Source organism: Lacerta agilis, chromosome 3 (genome assembly GCF_009819535.1).
Source record: "Lacerta agilis isolate rLacAgi1 chromosome 3, rLacAgi1.pri, whole genome shotgun sequence".
In the NCBI taxonomy this organism is placed as follows: Eukaryota; Metazoa; Chordata; class Lepidosauria; order Squamata; family Lacertidae; genus Lacerta; species Lacerta agilis.
Window position 1 is genome coordinate 77818772 of NC_046314.1, and position 22459 is coordinate 77841230.

General features: G+C 44.2%; 1 protein-coding gene across 1 annotated transcript; it reads right to left on the reverse strand.

The window, feature by feature from the left end:
- On the reverse strand, positions 1-22325 carry SRD5A2 (steroid 5 alpha-reductase 2). The gene is made up of 5 exons (XM_033144405.1): positions 21949-22325; positions 7694-7857; positions 5370-5471; positions 4243-4393; positions 1-332 (listed from the first exon to the last, which is right to left on the reverse strand). The coding sequence occupies exons 1-5, from the start codon at positions 22278-22280 to the stop codon at positions 266-268; spliced, it is 816 nt and encodes a 271-aa protein (XP_033000296.1). The 5' UTR covers positions 22281-22325; the 3' UTR covers positions 1-265.
- Positions 22326-22459: the final 134 nt, after the last annotated feature.

A 22459-nucleotide genomic window follows, 5' to 3' on the forward strand; every position in this document is an offset into this window, starting at 1 on the left:
CACTAACACTGCTCAAGACAAAACTTGGTTTTTTGTTTTTTAAAAAATCAAAAACTGTGAAGCTGAATCACAGAAGTGTGATTACTTGTTTCCATCCAGCAACAACACTCTGTATAACTGGTAACATAACACTATCCAAGTTTCTTTCCCTTTGAAACTCACACCAGCATTTTACACATTAATAATAAACTTCATAATTAAAGTTATACAGTAAAATAACACACGAAACACACCCCGCTGCTCAAAAAGTCCTGATAATTGGCCTCTAGAATATGAATGGAATCAAGGCTTTTCTAGATCTTGGATAGCCAGTGAACCTCTTGTGATAGTACCTGAAAAGACAAAAGGGACACACAATGAAAACAAAAAATGGCCAAAATGATATAGTCCTGCACAGATTGCTTTAAAAAGTAGAATCTCATTTTTCAACATCTTATGCTTCTTGTGGCAAATATTTTAAAGGTTTTGATTAGAGGGACTTGGAGTTTCCATTCAACTTTCAGATTTGAGCAATGGTGAACATAAGTATTGCAGTGGCAGAAATTAGACATCAAACCAAACTATGGTTAAGGATGCTTAACTATGATTTGATGTGATGTCTATATTGAAAAGCCATAGTTTCTGACAGGCTAGCAAACCAAAATCAAACCATAGTTTCAACTGAATTAGGTTTGCAAACTATGGTTTGTTACAACCGTGGGTTGATGTGACATACGAATTTACCAAGTATACTTACAGTCAATCCTCCTCCAGAAGCTGCTGCACCATGGAGATGGGAGTGAATTTATGAATCTATCAATATGAGAGCCAAGAAGACAGAAAACAACAGCGGACCAACAACTCTGAGCTATATGTGTGTTTAGAACAAAGAGCATTTCCACGCTTAAAAATCATGCCCTCTAAGCCATCTGACACCAACTGCCCTGTGGGAAGGTTATTGATGATGTTATGATATTATTTCATTGTATTTCAGAACAGATTAGAAAAAAAACTTTGAATAAAAATAATTATCATCCCAGCAAATGCTTGCTGGAATTTTTTGAAAAACACTAGCTGGCAAAATATAGTGAAAGAGGGTAAACTTGATGGCACAAGGCATTCCACACTTTGGATGCAGCTACTGAGAGAGCTCCAACTCTTGTCACAGCCAACCAGGCTTCCACAACAGGCGAGACATGTCTAAGGGTTCCTCTATCAGATCTTAGGCAGCAGGCAGGCTGATACAGGAGGAGTTGGCAGGTATCCAGGACCCAAGCCTTTCAGGGTTTCAAAGGAAATTATTTTGAATTGTGCAGTTGTTTGTCTGTATAGGGCTGCATACACACAGTAAAATTAAAGAACATTTCAAGGACACACACACACACACTCCAAAATAATACTGGGAGCTTCAGTTTGTTGAGAGTGCTAGAAACTGCAGCTTTAGGGATGACTACAGTTCCCAGAGTACTTGAGAGGGGGTACTTTCAGTGTACAGTGTGTAAACTAATCTAGAGAAACAGCCAGTGTGTGCGCGCGTGCGTGTGCGTGCTTTAATTTGTGTCTCACCCTGGCTTATTCTCTTGTTTAACACTACAGTCCTATACATTGACCTGAGAATAAGGCCCGTTGACCTCCATGGGACTTGCATCTGAGTAGGCATGTACCAGATTGCACTGTAAATCTCCCTCACTTGAAGCAGCTTTTCATGTATAATCTATATCAAGTACATGCATCGAATTATCTGGCTATTATAGGTCAACTGGAGAACAAAAATGGATTCTATGTGCCCTAACAATGGCCAAAAGACTGGTATTGATGAACTGGAAGAAGAAAAATATGCTCCCCTTTAATCAATTGATTGAAGACATGACAGCACTCAAAACATATTAACGGATTGCTTATAGATGCAGACTTTATTTGGATAAATATATTAATATATCAATATGGGAAAAGCTATGGTTTTCCCAGTAGTAATGTATGGAAGTGAGAGCTGGACCATAAAGAAGAGTCGGACACGACTAAACAACAACATCTGTCAGGAATGCTTTGATGGTGTTTCCTGCTTGGCAGGGGGTTGGACTGGATGGCCCTTGTGGTCTCTTCCAACTCTATGATTCTATAACAACAATCAATATTTTGAATGAGTTTATACAGAATTTAACAAGTTATTAATAATCATATCTGTATTAATATATATATATATATATATATATATATATATATATATATATATATATATATATAATATAGTCAAAGGTGACTAAGGGGTGTGGCACTCATCTCGCTTTCAGGCCAAGGGAGCCAGCATTTGTCCGCAGACAGCTTTCTGGGTCATGTGGCCAGCATGACTAAATCACTTCTGGCACAATGGGACATTGTGCATGGAAACCCCATTTACCTTCCCACCATAGTGGTACCTATTTATCTACTTGCACTGTCATGCTTTCAAACTGCTAGGTTGGCAGCAGCTGGGACAGAGCAACAGAGCTCACGCCATCGCAGGGATTCAAATCGCCGACCTCCCAATCAGCAAGCCCAAGAGGCTCAGTGGTTTAGACCACAGCCCCCCTGCTATATATATCTTCTTCTTCACTTTCTTTTGTATAATTACTTTTTTAAAAATATTAAATAAAATAAGAATAAGGGACTTCCAGTGAGGCAAGATGGAGAACACCATGGCCGTGCGAAGCTCTTGAGGACCACCAGCACCAACGGTGCTGCCTGGTGGTACCAGAATAGGCCAATAGGCCAATACTCATATCCCTACCCTAATAATCCAACAAGCCAATAATATTGGTAACAATACTGACAACATTGCTTATAAACTTTACACCCAACACAAGCACTTGTCACTGTCTCACTGACCCACCCCTATCGCAAGCAAAAGGGGGGACTGTCTGTTCTCAAACAAGGCCATCCATGCCAGCTGAGACACAGGACCAACTGGCTGGGAGCCAAATGGTCCAAGCTACCCCAAGCAAACACCTATATAACTACATATAGGCTACTCTCTACAACCTACCCCCCCAATCTTCAGCCCATCCCTAACTCTAACCCCCCTCTCCCCCAACCCCCCTCACTATATATCAGCACAGCACACTAGGTTCAATAATATAAGGTGAGAAACACAGGACAACCCAGACGGGTTGGCAGGGAATCATCCTATAAAATAGACATACAAAATGGCTAGCTTAAAAGCAGTTACACTAAATGTGAGGGGATTGGGTAACCCTATCAAAAGAAAACACATCACCTTGTATGTAAACACCATGAAACCACACATTGTCTTCCTACAGAAGATACACAACCCACCCAAAGGAAGCAAACTGCTCAGCAAACCCTGCTTCAGTCAACAGTGGGTGGCACCTGGCTCAGGAAAGGCCCACGGAGTAGACATAATACTCAACAGAGACCAAAATTTTAAAGCCATAACAGTGCTAAAAGACAAAAAAAGGCAGATTCGTTTTTGCTAAAGAGGTACTAGATGGCAAAACTAAACTGACAATTGGCTCCATATAGTGTATGCCCCAAACACACGCCAAAAATACTAGAGTTCATCTAGAAAACACTAAACAAATTCATCTCCTTTTCCGAAGGGAAAGCAATCCTAGGAGGTGACCTCAACCTAAATATGAGAGGCACCTCCCTAAAAGACATCCATCCTACAACCCCCTGGGCAACCTTCCTCAGAGGGAAACCCCAAACAATTAGAAATTCTTACAAACTACTAAAAATGCTAAAAGGACGGAAACCTTTATGACATCTGGGGAGAAAAGAACCCGGGAGACACCAGCCACACATTCCAGTCTGGACGCCATGGCACAATGTCCAGACTGGGCGGCATTCTGCTCACACAAGGCCTGTTCCCCCTGGTAGAAACTACAAACATTGGTAACATTAAAACTGCAGACCACGCCCCAGTAGAAGCTACCCTCAAAATAGGAGAGGAAGCACGAACTACGTACCCCATCGTGGTCCTTCAGTCCAATCCTAACCGCAAACCAACTTGCTAGAGAGGATCTCTTGAAAACTCTCCAAAACTACTTTAAGGACAATGATGTGGGTGACATAACAACCCCTTCCTCTGGGATACAATGAAAGCGGTCACCAGAGGAGCCTGCATCAAGGAGAGGGCATCCCTTAAAAAACAAACCCCCCTCAAAAAAATTAGAACAAGACATTAAGCCCCTCTCATCACACTACAAACAAACAGGAGCAAAAATAAGAATAAGAATAAGAATATACAAACAGCATGCTTGATACCTGTGATGGTGATAAGCACGAGGCCCAACGAAGCAGAGTGTGAAAAGGGCAAAGGCAAAAGCTGGCAGGCACCAGGTTGCTATAGCATAGCCAAACCATTCCAGTATCTCACCAAAGAAATTTGCTCCTGATACATATGCAAACAGTCCTCCTGCATGAAAGGGAACTAGTATGAGCACATTTGAACAGTGGAAAGTGAGCCTCATTTACACATCCTAAGGATGTTGCCATCAGGGCTGGCATTAACTCAACAGGGGTTCCTACTGCTATTACTGCAGCCAGATGGTATCAATACCCCCCAGTCATTAAAGCTCCCAGGGCCCATAGACAATTGTAAGCAATTGCAGAACAATGTTGTACAAAGTTCTTTTGCTAGTGTGGCAATGGCAAAAAGAAGTCCTGGGGGCAGACTTTAGTGCTGCTGGTCAATAGGATTTAAAGAAGGCCAGGCTAGACTTGATGGGCCTGTCATCAATTGTTCCACTAGGCCTGGACTACCAGATGTAGGTTGGGGGTCTTGCACAGTCCAAGAAGCCCCCCAAACAACTGGGACCATTTCCCAGCAGTCAACCACTGCATTTGTTGCATTGGCAGCTGAGGCTTTAGCCCCAGGGGAAGAGTGGCAGCGGGCTCAGCCAATCAGACATGAAACAGGGCCAGTGTGACAGTAAAGAGGGCGCTTAGCTTGTCCCCTTACTGCTCTGGCACTCCCATTGGCTCCATGACCTCAAAGGTAATAAATGATTGGTTGACCTCACCAGCACCTTTACCTGTGGTCAGAAATGTTTTAGACTTTCTACTCAGATAAATTATCCTAGAAAACACTCTCAACTTCCCACCATGATCCTATTACTTCAGGGGTGGTGAATATGTGGCCCTCCAAATGTTGTTGGACTCCATCATCCCCAGCTGGCATGAACAATAGTCAGGCATGGTGGAAAGTGAAGTCTAGCAACATCTGGAGGGTCACAGGTTTCTCACTCCTGCATTACTCTGCTTATTATTGGCCATTTATGATGACCGACAGGTAATGGTGTTACCTGCTGGTGTCTTCCTCATCTACCCTCATGTTTCTCAAACCATAGGGACAGGCTCCCCACAAGGAAACTGGGAAAAGAATGACATACCTTGTGGGATTTTGTAAGTGAGCTCCCCAGGTTTCCTTAGCTGGCGCAGAATGAGGTCACTGTGAATATTGACTCCCATGCCAAACAAGAACAACAAGAGACCTAAAAGCAGAGAATGAAGTATTTATTGGTTGGGTGACTAAAATATTTGATTTCAGGCCCTGTGCTCAAACAGCCAGCCTGTTTAACAAGCACTGTTAATTGCCCCATACAGGAAAGCAAGGGAAGGGAGAATCCATATTATAATGAAACAGGGCAGTTTGAGAGCTGGGAGATGGGGGGTCTCCAGAAGAGGGAAATAGCCTTGGCCTGGTGTGTTCAGTATATTGTTTCATAATGTAAACTTGGGATAGAGCATTGCCACAGAAACTGGATAGCAGGAGAAACTTCTGGAAGGTGACTGTCGTGACATTCTTTCTTTCTTCCCCATTTTGCCTAGCTAAGGTGGTGTCATCAAGGTGTGTGTGTGTGTGTGTGTGTGTGTGTGTGTGTGCCTGCATGGGCACCCAACTGGCAGTCTTTGAACTGGGTCTGGAATAGAGTTGCCACCTTTGTTCTGGCAAAAAACAGGACAGGGAGGGCAGGGATTTTTTTGCCCCCTTTGGAATTTATCACATGCATATGTACATACACACAGATTTGGAAATCAGTCTGGGCTTGGCTACTCAGAGCTTAAATACATGATCTTTCACACACCCTTTCAAACACATGCATTTGGAGAGGATCCCTAACTTGGCAGAAAGAGAGAGAGAGAGAGAGAGAGAGAGAAAGAGAGAGAGAGAGAGAGAGAGAGAGAGAGAGAGAGAGAGAGAGGACAAAATTGTATTGATACAGGATGTAGCATTTTACATTGGAATACTGGACAATCCTGTATTATAAAGGGCAGGTGGCAACCCTAGTCTGGAAGAAGACATAAGAGGCTCTCTGTCTGTGAGGAGCAGTGGTGGTTGGTGCCCATTGAGATGGGTAGAGAGGAATGCAGGGAGCTCTGACAGTAGGTGAAGCCAGATCCAATGTCAGAGCCAAATTTCTCTCCATTCATCTGCCTGCTGAATTCTACAAGGGCAACACTAAGACTGAGAAAAAGGAAGCTGGCTGGCAGTGTCACTCCCTGGGCCAGACCTAAGTAAAAAGACAGCCAGGTGATGACATGGAAACTTGGTATTGGCTAACCAGTCCTCTCTCCCTCAAGAGTTTGGAACAGTATCTGCAAACCAGGAGACACTGTGTAAGAATGCACCATGCAGAAGGAGAATTCTTGAATACCAGCACCTCCAGTGTAGCCATGTTTACTGCTGGCCAACCTCTTGTAGTTCCTTTTGCCTTTCAGGACCACAGCCTGGCCATCTGGAGCAGAACACATGGCCACTGCACACGTGAGTGTTTACAGGGTAAGTAGAGGGGGGTATTACAGTACCTGTCTCACTCTCCCATGACATGGGAAGGCAGGCTGGGCAACAGTGGGCAAGGGGACTGGAAGAGCATCTGGGCAGCACAGCTTGTGTATCTAGCTCAGGAACGGGGTGCCTGCAGCCCTCTGGAGGTTGCTGGACTACAGCTCCCATCTTCCCTGACCATTGGTCAAGTTGGCTGGGGCTGATGGAAGATGTAGTCCATCAGTGTACTGAGAACCACATCCCTGATCTAGCTGCAGAAAACACACACTACAGCGGCTGAACTTTACTCTTCCCCTGGCCATGTCTCTCTTGGTTTTCCATGGTCAGACCTCCAACAGGAGCAGAGACAAGCAAATACCTCCTCCAGGTGCCAAGCAGACTACAAGTGAGGCCAGCAGCAGTGATCAAATTGCAAAGTGATTTTCCCTATAGTGATGCATTTCTGTATGGTATTTTCACTAATATATGTATTTATCTGCACAGGGTTTATTTACTTACCCAGGGTTTTGTTTGAGCTACGGTTCAGCCCTAAAACTTAATTTGCATGGGGGGGGAGACCAGCAAAAGTTTTTTTTAACTTGGTAGAAGGAAAAGAACAGATAAAGCAAATAGAGGATGACTAGCAAATGCCAATTGCGTTAAGTCTGAAATGTGCAAATTGCTCCCTCTAATGGTCCATCTTTATGGTTCCACAGCTTGTTCCCCATGTGTTTTCTCTTCCACAAGGGAAGCTGTGTTGGCCTGTTGCAGCAACATTAAGTCTTTTGGCTCCTTGGATTTTGCAAAGTGTTGAGCTGCTGCTGTTATTCATACTATTGTTTTCCTGCCTTGACATTTCGACAACATTGTCTATGATTTGACACTCTGTAAATTTGGTGGAAAATTGACTAGATGGCCAGGTGCCTGACATCTTGCAACTATAATTACCTGATGTAAATCTGATGTCATTGCACCAGTCATCCGGGTATTCAGCACAGTAAATCATGTAGTAACCCTGAAGGAAGCCATTAAAGATGCAGAACAGCACACCAAAAAACAGCGTCTCCAATGGGAAAGGCCTGCCTCTTCGGAGGAAGGAGTAAATGAATGTCCTGAAGTGATAAAAAAAAGGTAGTGAGCAGAAATGGGGGGGAAAGAAAAGTGTAGGAGAAGATACAGCATTAAACAGTTGGAAATACAACCAATATGCCATATATAACATGTCTGAGGTTGTCATCAACAGCATACTGGGAGGTATCCCAAATTTTGCATGTTTTCATTGTGGCCCACAGAATAATCACCTTGCAACTGCACTGTTGATCACCTTGCTTCATGTGCCATTGACATGAACTCAGTAGGCTCCAGATTGTAACCTACTTCAGTTTCAGTTCTGTTCACATGGCAAGCAGAAGTAGAGTTTGTGAAGCTCTTCTCAGGACACATCATGTTTCCAGGGGCATTGTTTGGGGGGTGGCCTGTGCGTGTTTGTTGAACATTATGCATACCTAGGTCTTTTGCACTTAACCGCAGATCTCCCTCTTTTTTAAAATTCAACTTCGAGAAACAAAACACCTTGTTTACAGGGTGGCTTTCCCTCTGAAAACGACCTAAGCATGCCCCATTTATGCTTGTGCAGTGAAACTTTTACCCCCTCCTGCCCCTGTGTGCACACCCTCCCCAAACCTTCTCAGGCTTCTTTTTTGGGGGGAAGAACCCCTAGAACAGATTTAAGGGGTGCACAGGGGGAGGAGATGGGGGGAAGTTCCATTGCACATGCAGAAACCCTTGTGCTGATGCTTGCTACACAGTCCCAAGGTAACCTTTATATTCATTGCTCCGTCCACTTTTTCCTCTGGCCCCAGTCACCACTGGCACGTGTGGCCCCCAGAAGGTTGCCCTGAATGGAAGGTGGTCCTCGGGATGAAAAAGAGGCCCAAGCCTTGGCTTAGAGAGAGATCCATGCCTAATATTGCAGATAACCACTGTGCAACCAGGTGGAGCTGTGGAGAATGCATACCCACCCACTGACATTTGGGCTCTTGCCCCAGACCCCTTCACTCCACTAGTGCTGTTTGTATTGTTGTGTATAATTAGAAAAATGCATAATAAAAAGAGATGCTTCACACAGGAGAAACTTCTTAAGCACAGTTCACTGCTATATGGGGAAACTGTTGGTTCTGTCATGTGCAGTACATATAACTCTGCTTTCTATTTTGCTGTGTGTATCTTGCCTGACCTGCTTTCTTGGAGAGCTAGAGCTGCATCTGCAAGACTGCCAGGTCATGGTGATGGCAAGATTAATTTAGCTCTTAATACTTCTGTAAAAGAAGTGAAGTGAGAAGTGCTTTCCAGCCATTAAGTGTAATCCCAAATAAACATTTTGCCTTTTAAGATGGGAAATCCAAAAGTAGGTCAGCAACCCACTAAGGCACAGTAGAAATGGGATCTCTCAAGTGCGGCTCCATTAACCAATTCAAATATAACACTCTTTTAGCACCAGACCAGTATTGGAATTTCAAAAGCTGCCGGATTATTAACAATTTATGCTGCAGAGGAGCAAACAGCAGATTCATCAAGGGAAACAACCTGGCAACTTTTCAAAGAGAAAATAAACCACAGTTCCCAGACCAAAGGGAGAACAGGGTCCCTGCCAGAATAACAGTGGTTGGGTTGCCTGCCAAGAAGAGAACAAATTGATTAGCAGGAGCAAATGCCTGGAATATTGTTTTAGCAGGGATATTCAGCCTTCCATGATCACAGGTCCATATGGACCTCACCAGAATATTACGTGAGAGACAGGAGGCATGGCCTTGTAAGGTAAGCAAAGTGGGTGTCCTTGGTTACAGCACCAGAAAGAGGAAGCAGCTTAACAGAATTCCTTCAGAGCCTTAAGTCTATTCAGTTTTGTATAGGAAACTTGGTAAGTCACTCATTCTTTTGGAAGTCTGTGACTCTCTTCATCATAAGGTTCCTGCGAGGCTTAACTCTGAAGCTGTGATCACCAAATAAAATTTCTATAGGCACTTTCCCACACACAACCAGGTATCGCCAGTGCCTGGAGCTCTGTAGTTGCTCCACTTACCAGTCCTCTATTTTAGCTGTTCCCACTTTTATGTCTGTCTTTTCTCTGCTTTCCTTGCTGCCTCTCAGGTTATGGCAAGGTTCCCTCACAAACTTCTGTTGCTTGCCTCTCTGCTCCACAGCCAGCTCATCACCTTATACACAAGCAGAGTCAGAGTCCGCATCTTCAGACTCCTCACTCCCATTTGGCCATGTTTACCTCTGGCTGCCTCAGATCTAGCATGGCACAGAGGCGGGGACTGTGCTTGGCTACCTCACAATCTCAGGAATAAATTTCAGCCAAGCTAGACAAATGCCAATGAAATCTCTTGCGCAGGCTTCAGTGTCAGCTTTTGAGGTTTAATTAATGTGGAATTTGCTAGCTTTAGCAGAGGCTGTCACATCATATCAAGGCTGGGCGGCGGGCGGCAGTCTGAGGTCAGCCAAGACCAATAGGACAAAGCTTGCAGGCAGAGCCTAAGAGCAAGACTGAAAGACGAATCAGAAGCAAACCCAGGACCAGAGACCAACCAAACAGAACACCAGAGCTCCAAAGGACTCTGTTGCTTGAGAAAGGCTTAATGGGCATAGGAAGCCAGCTTATAGTAATTGGATCCCCCTAGGCAGGAAATACCAGTTTGGGGTGGGAAGTGTAGAGTCAGTCCAGGGCCTGAGGGGATACTAAATGGCACAGGCAGAAGCTGCAACCAGTAACTCACCTTGCAGAGCATTATCAGCTCTCTCAGCCCTTCCCTCCACATTTAAGCACAGGCATCTCCTGACACATCATCACTACTTCAGGGTCGAGTGAGCATAACTGGAGTTGGTTTTAATGATATCCTGGTAGCTGATTTGTGCCAGAAAGTAGTCTACTGAAACTGGAGAAAGGGCTGCTCTGTGCCTCATTTGCTCAGTAGCCTCTCCAATAGCCCCTTTCCCTATCATCTTTCACAGTTTGTAGGGGACCTTGGGCAGCCTATACCCTGTGCTGTGTCTCACGGGGAACATTTAATATTGGGGAAATGGAGGCAATCTATCCACCACCTTCCTTTCCTATTCCAGGAGAGGGATCATTGTATTCTCTGGAGTGTTACTGTACTGTAAGCAGAAATGAAAAAAGAAGGCCTTTCATTTTGATAGTGAGATTATTATTATTATTAATGAATGCAGCATATATGGTGCTTTACAGACTTTATAAACAAAACAAGTCTTTTTTATGATATGGATCTGACCAATGAGAACAAACAAAACCACAACACTTATCAAAACACACTGAGAAATTAAGGCTGCAACATTTAATTTTAACTGATTTTAAAAGTAACCTCAATTTATTGGGTAACACACACATAAAATATAGCATATATATAGAGCACCTGTTGAAGACCTTTCTATGCTGCCAATTTATGCTGGCAATTAAGAAATACTCTTCTGTAATAGTTAGTTGATCTCCGATTTCAAAATTTTCATTTGGTTTTATTGTATTGTGTTATGTATGATTGTTGTAAACCACTCTGACATTTTTTAATGAATCGTGATCTAGAAATATATTTATAAATAAAAGAAATGAATGAATGAATGAATGAATGAATATCAGCCTTCTCTCTGCTGGCTGGGGCAGATGGAAGTTGTAGTCTTGCAACATATAGAGGGCACCAGGTTGGCAAAGGCTGATATATATGTTAGAACTAATAAAACATTTGAGATGGCAAGCACCATCTTAAGAAACATTCTGACTTTCATCTCACATCTGAGGGGATGCCTCTTTTAAGATGGTACCTTCTAGGACCCAGCTGCACACGATGTAATGACATCAAAGTATCATTCTTGCTTTAGAAATGCTGCAAAATTTAACCATCAGATTAATTGCCAAAGGATGTTATCATACATCCATTTACCTGTGAAATCAATTGAACCTATTTCTAAGCAGACATGCAGAGGTGCTATTTGAAGTCATGATTAATTTATCAAGGTTGCAATGCAAACCAATATCTACTTACTTGGGAATAAGCCCCAATGACCTCAGGGAGACATACTTCTCAGTAAGCATGCATAAAATTGCACAGTAAGATTTGTCTTTTAAATTAGGTCCAACTCTCTACAAAAAAAAAAAAAAATCCCTTGTCGTGAAAGAGGAAGTGGTTGCAATTTAATACTCTAGCTACTGTAGTGGCTAATAATAAATTGCTACTTAAAAATGTGCTGAACTGTATGCATGAATATCAAATAATCCTATGACTCTTGGGCAAATGATATATAAAGCCAACTCATATTTTTTCAGAAGTTCAGTAAACCAATGCTTCCATAATGCAATGTCATTGTAATCTGAACATCTAATGAAGCAGTCCAATTAATGAAGCTGGTGCTTATCAGCATCCAATAAATGAGCTCCACCATCCTCAGTCTACCCTTGGCCAGCCCCCACTTGCCTGCCTTCTTACTTGCGGCCAGTCCAGGGTGTGGCATTCCCTGTCAGCTAACTCCTCCTTAGTCTCAGTGCTGCCCCTGTAGGGAGGTGGATGGAGAGATAACTAGCATTCATTAGCTCTACTTGTCATTGGTGCTGGCTCAACCTTACTGTTAGTCCCCCTGCCTTCTGCCCTACCAGTTCCAATGGGCACCAGCCCCCACTGCTGCTTCAAAGTAAGCATTTAAAACATTGGGAGAGCCGACCATAGGTCTCTCACCTAATGTGTAGTTTGGCTCTGACACTTGGAGCAGTGTGGAAAGAGCAGCAGCAGAACATGGTTCATGCAGGTTTGGGCTTTGTGAGAATGAGTCTAAAGTCTGGTCTTCTCTAGGAGGCTATGTGTGGCCAGTCTGTAATCTAGCCAAGGCTGTGGCAGAAGGCAGCATCCATTGGTTGCCACCATTGCTCCACCTGGCTAGCTGCCCAGCTCCTTCTCAACCCTGCCAAACTAAGCCCTACAGAAACGAAGCATCTTGCTTCTCGGAAAGCTTACGTTCTTTAACAGATGGGCAAATCTGCTATGGCATGTACCTCTTCACTAAGGTTATCAGCTCTTCAGTTTTTTGTCCCATTCACATCACCAACACCATATGGATCAGATCATGGGTAGGCAAACTAAGGCCCGGGGGCCGGATCCGGCCCAATCGCCTTCTAAATCCAGCCCACGGATGGTCCGGGAATCAGTGTGTTTTTACATGAGTAGAATGTGTGCTTTTATTTAAAATGCATCTCTGGGTTATTTGTGGGGCATAGGAATTCATTCATCCCCCCCCCAAAAATATATATATATATAGTCCGGCCCCCCACAAGATCTGAGGGACAGTGGACCGTCCCCCTGCTGAAAAAGTTTGCTGACCCCTGGATCAGATTCTCACTTTACCAGCAAGGCTCAGGAGCTGTCCACCAGATTAAGAAGCAAGGTTTTCAGAATAGCAAGGGAGCTGTCCAGCTACAGAGCCACACTGAGCTGAATAACACGAGATGTTGCATCAGCAAGTGCTAGGCACCAGCAGGGCATCTTTATAGCCAGCTTTGCTGCTCCACTCCTTTTTTAAGCATCAAATTATGCTGGAGACCCATGATTGGATTTCCTTTTTATTTTTTGCTGTATTTTTTGCAACCATGGAGAGTTGCAACTTTGATCACCACAATTCTTCCATCTCTTTTGACAATCAATGGCAGTGCCATCCGAGAGGTGGAAATGCATTTTGTTCTTGCATTTGAGAGCTGTATTCTCAGTCAACAGCTCCGGACTTCTCATCAGTCTATGGAAATTGTAAAGATATGATACTGTACATAACCTCATGCAAAAGTATCCCTGTTACACACTTCGAGATTTTTTTTTTTTTGTGGGGGATATATGAACACCTTAAACATTTTGTTCATCGTTCTAAAAGAAAATATTTAATAATGAAAAATCATTCCCCCCCCCAAATTTTTCATAAAGATACGAAGAAAGAAAACCTTCAGAGAAAATGAGGGGGGAGGAATCTCTCCCTGCTCCCAAATTTTTCAGTCCCAACACCAAGGCCTTCACATCTCTAACTCCAATGTGCTCCTCCTTCAGCCATCTGTCAGCACTCCCTTTCTGATGCCCCTCCCAATTCAAACTGAAAATAATAAAACAGGAGTCACCAACATGTGTTTCACTCCCTGACCTAACACAGGCGATATTTCAGGCAAACCCATAGTTACAGACTCAATCACAAGTCGTAACAGGCCAAACTCATAACACCAACCTGTCCTAAAGGAAGCCGATTAGATAAACAACCTCATAAAAACCTGCAAAGAGTTCGTGCTGTAATGCCACAAATGTAAATTTTATCTTATTGTGCATATTAAACAGTGAATCAACCAAGTACACGCTGTTTTCCTCCATTTATGAATTGGAGTTGAGAGCCAAGTCTCAGGCAATTATGAGAGAACTCCATGGGCAAAGGAAGCACCAAATGCTTCCAAAGATAACAGCGAAAACACCAATGTACCATTCCCCCCCCACCATTGACGTACACTCAGGAGGCAGCATACGTAATACAAAATATGATTGCCAATTCAGTCCTAGTACACAGAACATTTATGAGATGATAGCGATAAACACAACTTTCACTAGCAAATGAAAACTTATCTAGTTACTGTACTTAAGTTATTATTAAACGTGTATGTGATAAATTTACATTAGAAAGTCAGCCATTAAATTAGGTGAGGGGGGGCTCTCTGGTGGTCTTCCAGGTGCTGTTAAACTACAAATCCCATCATCGCTGGCCATTGGACATGCTTGTTGGGGTTGATCTGGAGAGCCAAAGGTTCCCCACACCTGCCATTAAATAAAGAGATTTTATCTAAGAATCAAAAATGGCGGTTCCTCAAGGACTGCCTCTCCCCAAAGGAACCTACTAGAATGCTTAGCTCTGTTGAGGGAGTAGAAGGGCTTATGGCGCAACCTAGTGTTTCTTATTCCTGCTCATTTTCCAGGCCATGAAAGAAAGATAATAAACAAACAAACACATACATACATACATACATACATACAATGGTGATGCTTTTACTGGCCCTTTTTCACTTAGTGTCACAAGCATGTAGACACTTCTGTTAATACAAAACTTTACAACCAGCAGAACACAAAGATTTATAATTTCGCTTTTAAGTCAGATAATGCAATACTATTTATTAAAGCAAATATCCTAAAGTTAGATTTTAACTGCCATGGCCCCTCTCATTCTGGCAATTGTTGAACGTAACATGCTGACCCATTTGTCCTGTATTGCACAGCATGCCACATTGGAACATCCAAGCTGAGTCAAGCAGGGCTGGAAGTTACCACAGATCAGCTACAGAGAACTGCCAGAAAAGCAGAGCCTGAAGTCAGCACAGCAGCTGATCAGTGGTACCTTCAAGCCCCACTTGACTGGACTTGCATTTTCCTTTCTGGCACAGTGTGCCCTGCTTTAAAAGGGTGTGTGGATTTGGTCACCTGACATCAGTTCTGTCAGGGGATTGACAGGTCAGTCAATCCACCTATTACAATTGTCTACCCAGGGGGAGGAAACCCAGGGGTCAGTTCCGCATCCCTGTTCTAGGGCCTCAGAAAATGTTCCAATGCAAACTGGAAAAAGTTCAGATGCAAATTGCTCTATGCAAATTATACTAATGGGCATAGGAAATTTCCACATAAATGATCCTTTGACCGTCTTTCCAGGTACTTCCCTTTGCCTAACAAACTTCTGCAAGATGTTGTTGGTTTATGATTTAATAGTGCTTCAAATGGATGGTGCATACTAAATGAAATGGATCTATGTTCCAACAAAACATCCCTTGCTATTCTTCTAGAAAATAGCCATTTGACATTTTATGAAGACAGATCAGTTTGTTCCTATTGCTATACTGCTTGTCATATATCTGCCAAAACAATGAAAATGTGCCAGAATGACTTAACCAGACCACAAACTTCAAAAAGTTAGGTGCTTTAATGGAGCAGAAAGTTCCAAGATTTATTATGCAAGCTTAACTGTGGGAAGAACAAAAAGGGACTGTTTGCTGTGTTAAAAATGGAACATAAATGTCATTATTATATGCAAGTCAAGTTTAATCCTCCATGTAGCAAAAAGCGTAATTACTTTTTTGTAACAGGCCTGTGCATACATTAAATAAATAAGGGGAACACAAGGAATTTGGTGAATGTTTGTGGTTACCACCCCTAGCTGAAAAAAAAGAAAAAAAGAATGTGGGACTGAAATGGATTTTTAAAGAAGCAATGTAAAAACTTATTTGATTAATTCGTCTCTTGGCTTCTGCTCCTATAATTCAGTATATTACTGCGGTCACATTCCCATCCTCTCCTTTGCAAATAGGAGGGGAAATGACAGCTTCTTGATTTCATTTTGTGTCTTGATAAAATCTTAAATCATGAGATGTTAAATAAACTGTCGTTTCCATACTAGTTCCATCAAGCAAGAGTTTCTTTCCCAATCTTATATAGTATCTGACTGAAATTTTGATCACAGGCAAGCTGTAAACAGTTGTCCTATGTGATATTTTTCATTTCTTACAGGCATTCAGAATACCAGTGGATGTTTGCTCTCAGTAAAGAAGATCTGATAGCCCTGAAATCACACTTTATACCAGGGTGCAATAGGAGACACTGTAGTGCAAATCTTAAATATATGCACAAGCAGTGTAAGTCAGCTTGCTCATGGTTCTCAAGTCACAGTTGCTGCTGCAAAACCACTTTTAAAATTTCCTGTTTTCAGGGCCTACAGTAGGACTCCTATGCAGACTCAATGGAGAGCAGTAAGTGCACAGGAATCTCAGTCTTCCTGAGTAAACATGGGTAGGATCCATTTTTGATCCTCAACATGCCATGTTTGTGCTGCTCTCACTCTTCTGCACTGCATGTACAGGTTGTTTCAGGGCAATGCGCATTGTTGGAGACTTGTACCAGCCTAGCATGGAGGCGCCAAACTGGGAGCGTGATGAACTTCCATGCACAGGAAGTTTAACGCTGCAGGATGTGTACCAGTCCTAGCAGAGTCATACCAAAGAAGCAGACGAGTGTCAGCTTGCTGGCCTTCTAATCTACAGTGCGCTTGGTTCATACTGCTTCTGTTATAATGCTGTCTCTTCGTAATTGATGGCTTTCTTACCAAACCCAGACTTATAATTACAACAGCACTGAACCCCCCCCCCAAAAAAAGTAATTTACTTGAAAGCACAGGAAATGGAAATCTCCAAATGCCATATTGTAAGATTTAACTGCACCCAACTGGAACTGCTTAGGAAGGATTGTACCAACCGCTTCCACAGCAGACATGCCAAAAAAATGTGTTGGTGCGCTGCTATCACATGCAGAGATGTTAGAGGAATGGTTTGTGAAGAAATCTGGCTGTGCTTGTATTTATTGTAACAGCAGCTCTAAAAGGGAAGAAAGAAAAAAAACACCCATGTGCATTTGAACCAGTGACCTTCTAACCATGTACTGTATTCTTCTTTTTGGCCCACCCCACAGGGTTCTCCTGCTTGTGGATGCTGCCTGCTTATATGTTTTTCTTCCACTGAGGACTGAAGGGAGGAGGCAAAATGTCTTGCTCAGAGAGGTGCTGAAAACCAGCTTTTAATAGACCTGTTTTAATACAGTGCCGTGGGGGCGCTTCTGTGGACTTCACACATCTTGCAGAACCCTGGAAAATCATGCAAGGAATGCAAGCGCCCTCTAGTGGAAGCAGCAGAGTTAGAGTAATCATTCTTGCCCCCCATGCATTTGATTTTGACAGCTTCCTGAATCCCTGAAGAGAGCGGTGGTTGTTCTGAAATCCCTTCCTTTGGCTTTATTTTTAATACTCAGTTGACCACGAGCAGCAGCTTTGAAGGCTTTGATGTCTGACGTATATTTTGAGATGAGGCCTCCTCACACTTCCTAGACGACGTGACCATGCTCCCAAGTGAAAAGGGATTTAAGTGTACACAAGGGGGATCCTAACCTAACACACAATATAATCAAAGCACATAGGCTAGGGGAGGAGCCTGCCATCACAATGCCACCCCTTCCTCTTCTGTGACCCAAAGGCCATGTCTGCGCACAATGGAGCTACCCTTTGGCAGTCACTCAAAAGCAGCCACCTGTCAAAGAAGCAGCCTGTTTAAAACCAGATCATGTTGCATCAGGTTTGTTACCAACACCGCCAAAAAACATCTCAGTCCATTTAGCATTTCCCATTAGCATTTCCCATTTAGGGAACGAGGCAGAGGGCCTTCTTGGTAGTGGTGCCCGCCCTGTGGAACACCCTCCCATCAGATGTCAAGGAAATAAATAACTATCAGACTTTTAGAAGACATCTGAAGGCAGCCATGTTTAGGGAAGCTTTTAATATTTGATGAATCATTGTATTTTAATATTCTGCTAGAAGCCGCCCAGGGTGGCTGGGGAAACCCAGCCAGATGGGTGTGGTATGTATGTATGTATGTATGTATGTATAAATAAATAAATATTATAGCATTCCTTGGTGTTATGTTAATAATTTTTGTCCCTTTCTCACACTAGCCAATTTAAGTTTGTCTTCTACACAACTTTATTCATTTCACCCCACTTAAAGGATCTGCTAGACCCATCGCTTTAATCTCAAGAAGCCAAACTGAAATGTCATATTATTACATAGCTTAATGTTACTGGCTACATTCTCCAGAAGCCAATAAAAAGTCTAATTAGGAGTATACTTTCATTTTATCCTTGCCAACATTAAAGTGTTGATAACAAGATTAAAACCACCCTCAAATACTTTTTAATGAAATCACATTTAACATGACATTTAGAGAGTGCCTTTAACAGACACATTAAAGGTTCTACTTTTGCTTGTTCTTTCAAAGCCAATCTTAACATAAATTGTAATGTCAGCTTTATTGGTGCATTCTAAGTCTTAAACACAATTGCCTGAAAGCAATCTCTATTAATCACAGCCGAAAGCTGCAATCCAATGCACAATTCCATGGAAGCAAGTCCCCTTGAAACACTGCTGGACTGATTGCATTTGGAGTCCAGTGTGGCTATTTAAAAAATAATAATACAAATGTCAAGAGATCCAATCTTGGCTCTCCCAAGCAAGATGTAGTTTGGTCCCAGGTTTAAACCTATTGCCTGCCAACAGGGGTGTTGTATAAGGGTTGTCCAGCATCTTGAGCCACAATATCTTTTCTGCCAGGCTCTAGATCTTCTGATCCTTACATGCTTAAAATGCATCTTGTAGCTACAAATATGGTTTCAGTAAGTTGGCAGCCCTTATAAGCAGAAGCACTAGGGCCATCTTGTGTTTTTGGCAACCGGAGGCTACTGTTTGTTGGAGACATTTATGCATATGGTATATTCATATGCAAGCTTTTAAAACTTGTATCAAACTTGTTTATTATACTCTATACTTTTAAAAGTTAAGTACAGTTGTGTTTAACCCAATTGGATTGAAAACATAAGTTGTGGGCTTTGCAAAGTGGAATTATCAACTTTGATTAAGAACTAGTTTGAGCTGTAGTGACCGCAGAGCTAGGGTTGCCATATATCTTCTTTTTCTGGGACACATCCACTTTTTCAGGTCTGGTTGCAATATGGTCCTCCTTCCCCCCAGAAACATCCTCTTTTTCAGGACTGAAATTTCTGCCCGGGCGGATTTTTAAAATTTGGCAAAATGTCCGGAGGGTTTTGTTTGGTTTTTTGGTTTACGATAACCCAAGAAAAATTGTCTAGTGCATTAGACTCGAATCTAAGGCACCTGGCTAAGCTAGTCTGCAGAAGAGAATAACAGCACAACAGCATCTTAAACTAGCTACATACTGTGTAAATTGCTTCTATTGTGGCTGAACTCAAAGGATGCTGGCTCAGCTACAAGTTCTCGGAGGAGCCTGGGAGGGCGAGTCCATATGTACATGCTAATTTAAACTGTTTAATAAATTGTTCTGTGCACACTTATGTTCACAAAGAAGTCAGATCTGGTGACTTCTGTTTCAGTGTATCTGAAGAAGTGTGCATGCACACAAAATCTCATACCAAGAACAAACTCAGTTGGTCTCTAAGGTTCTACTGGAAAGAATTTTCTTTTTTGTTTCGATCTTTGAAGAATGTTCTTCTATTACAGGACAGATGATACAGCCTGATCTGAGGTTAGCTTTATTAAATCTGTTTGTAGATTACCATAAGAGAAATATATTAATACAACACCGTAAAACATCTTATAACTGAACTCCTGAAGTATGGTGGGGTGGACTACGGAATATAGCCCTTATGGAGAAACTAATGAAGCATCTTAGAGCACTCAGAAACACAAAGTCCAAAGACAATTTTGAAACTGTTTGGTACATGTTTATTCAGTACACTGGAAAGGACAGTGTTGTTCCCTCACCACCAGTTACCCACAACTCACTCTGGGACAATCTGTTAAGATGGGCAGTAAAGACACCTAACTGATGTAATCAGCTCTAAACTATTTACAAACCTGTTAAATATTTGACTGTATTATTGACATTGTATATGCACAGAATGTTTATTGTGGGTGGGGATATATGAGGATTGTTTTTATACGCATGTTCAGAAACTGAAAAATTAAATTACGAAGAAGATTCGGGGCGGCGGGAGAGGGGAACAAGGCTGTTGTTTAAAATTCACTAACCAGTTCCATTCCCAGAATTGCTCATGACACCCCATCTATTTTATTTTACTTTGTTTACAGGGTGGTTTAGCAATGAGAAAGCAGGCACTTGTAATCATAAATTTGCCCGGAAGCAGTCTTACACATTGACACAGATTTATGTCACGGAGTGTGTCCAAGTCCATTAAATACTTTGCACTGCCCTATGTAGCAAACCTGTCACAGCCCTCCCAATAAACTCTGATTTGTCCATTCTTATAACAAGTATCTTATATATAAATTGTGAAGTAGAATAAGACAAGCAGATACATGCAATTGTGAAGGGTGAGAAATGAGAGGTTGTGGGGAATTATGTGTGTCAATTATCATCAATACAAGGTTGACAACAAAAACCCACACACTCTGGTGTCAGAGTGAAGCTGCGAAGCAAGTGGTTTTCATTCCAACTCCTGCCCAATCAGAAAGCCGGGACATCCTGTGCATGTTTGCTCAGACAGAAGTAAGCCAGTCTTCCAGCGCAAGCCTATGCATGCCTACTTAAGTCCCACTGAGTTTCAGGGGACTTGGTCAAAGGTGATGTGTATTAGGGAGCAAGCCTCACTGAATACGATGGCACTTAGGACTGAATAGAATCACAGAACTGTAGAGTTTTGTGGGGCCACGGGGTCATCTAGTCCAACCCCCTGCCAAGCAAGAATCTTTTGCCCAACATCGGGCTTGAACACATGACTCTGATATTAAGAGTCTCGTGCTCTACCGGTTGAGCTACCAAGGTGGAATGCCCTGCCCTGCCCTGCCCCTGCCCCCGCAATAAGCGATTTATGATCCACCCAGGGCCATCTTAGGGAGATCGGCCGCCGTGGCGCGGCGATACCTCCGGCGTCCCGAGCGTGCCGCCTCCCGCGCTTGCCGCCCCTCGGGAGGGGGGGTGGGCGAGCGGGGGATGAGGGGCGTGGCGCTGGAGCGGCGCGGGGCTCTGCGCGCCCTTCCAGTGCTCCCGGGACGGGAGGCGAGGGCGGCCAGCTCGCAGCCCGCCTGGGAGCGGCGTGGGGGCGGGGGCGGGTTGGGGAGGGGGGCGCCCGGTATGCCGGCGGGCTCGCGGGGGCGCCCCCCCCCAATGGATGAGACGGCCCTGTATCCACCTTGCTAGCAAGCAGTCGAAATCGTAATGTTTACATTTGCACCATCGGTCGGATGGGACCAAGGCTGCAGTCCTAGCCCCACTTACCTGGGAATAAGAAAGTTCCTTTACTTCTGAGCTGGCACGGCTAGACCTGCGCTGCCTGTCACACCTCATCCGTACTTACCGGGCAAAGCAAACGCCCAGCAACGACACGGATCGGGACGGCTAAGCCGCTCGATGCCGGGGCGCCCTTGCGACTGAACTAGACGAGAGCAGGTGGCGCGCTCGGCGTCGCGAGAGCCAATCAGAGCCCCGGGAAGCCGAGAGCAGCATTGGACCAGAGAGGCGCCGGGCGGCAGCGCGGTCAACCCAGAAGAAGCGCCGCCACGGTGCCCTGGCCTCTCCGGCCGCCCCTCAACCACTGAGTTACCTGTGGAAGTAGTGGCCGCAGAACATGCCGCCCAGGAGCCGGCAGCCCAAGGGCGCGAAGCGAGGCGGGTTGCGCAGCCCCAGCAGGAGCGCGGGCACCAGGAACGAGGGCAGCTCCTGCAGGAACCAGGCGCAGCGAGCGGGCAGGTGGGCGCGCCGCCTCGGCGGAGGCTTCTTCTCGCCGTTGTCCGGGGGCTCTGGCGGCGGCTCCTCCTCCTCCTCCTCGTGCTTCCCGTAGCGGCAGGGCGTGTGGACATTGAGCCACAGGTGCAGCAGCCCCAAGGACACCAGCACGGAGCTGAGGGACCTCACCAGGCTCGGCGAGCATTGCATGCTCCTCGCGAGGGGGCGCTCGGCGCTGGCGGCCGCGGCAGGGCAGCCCCGCCATTAATAGAGCAGCCCGCCCCCTCGCGAGGAGGCGGGTGGGGTGGGGGCTGGCTCGCTCGCAGCGGCTGAGGCGGGAGCCAGAGGAGGGGCGGGAAGGCGGCTGAGCGAGCGCGGGATAGCCAGAG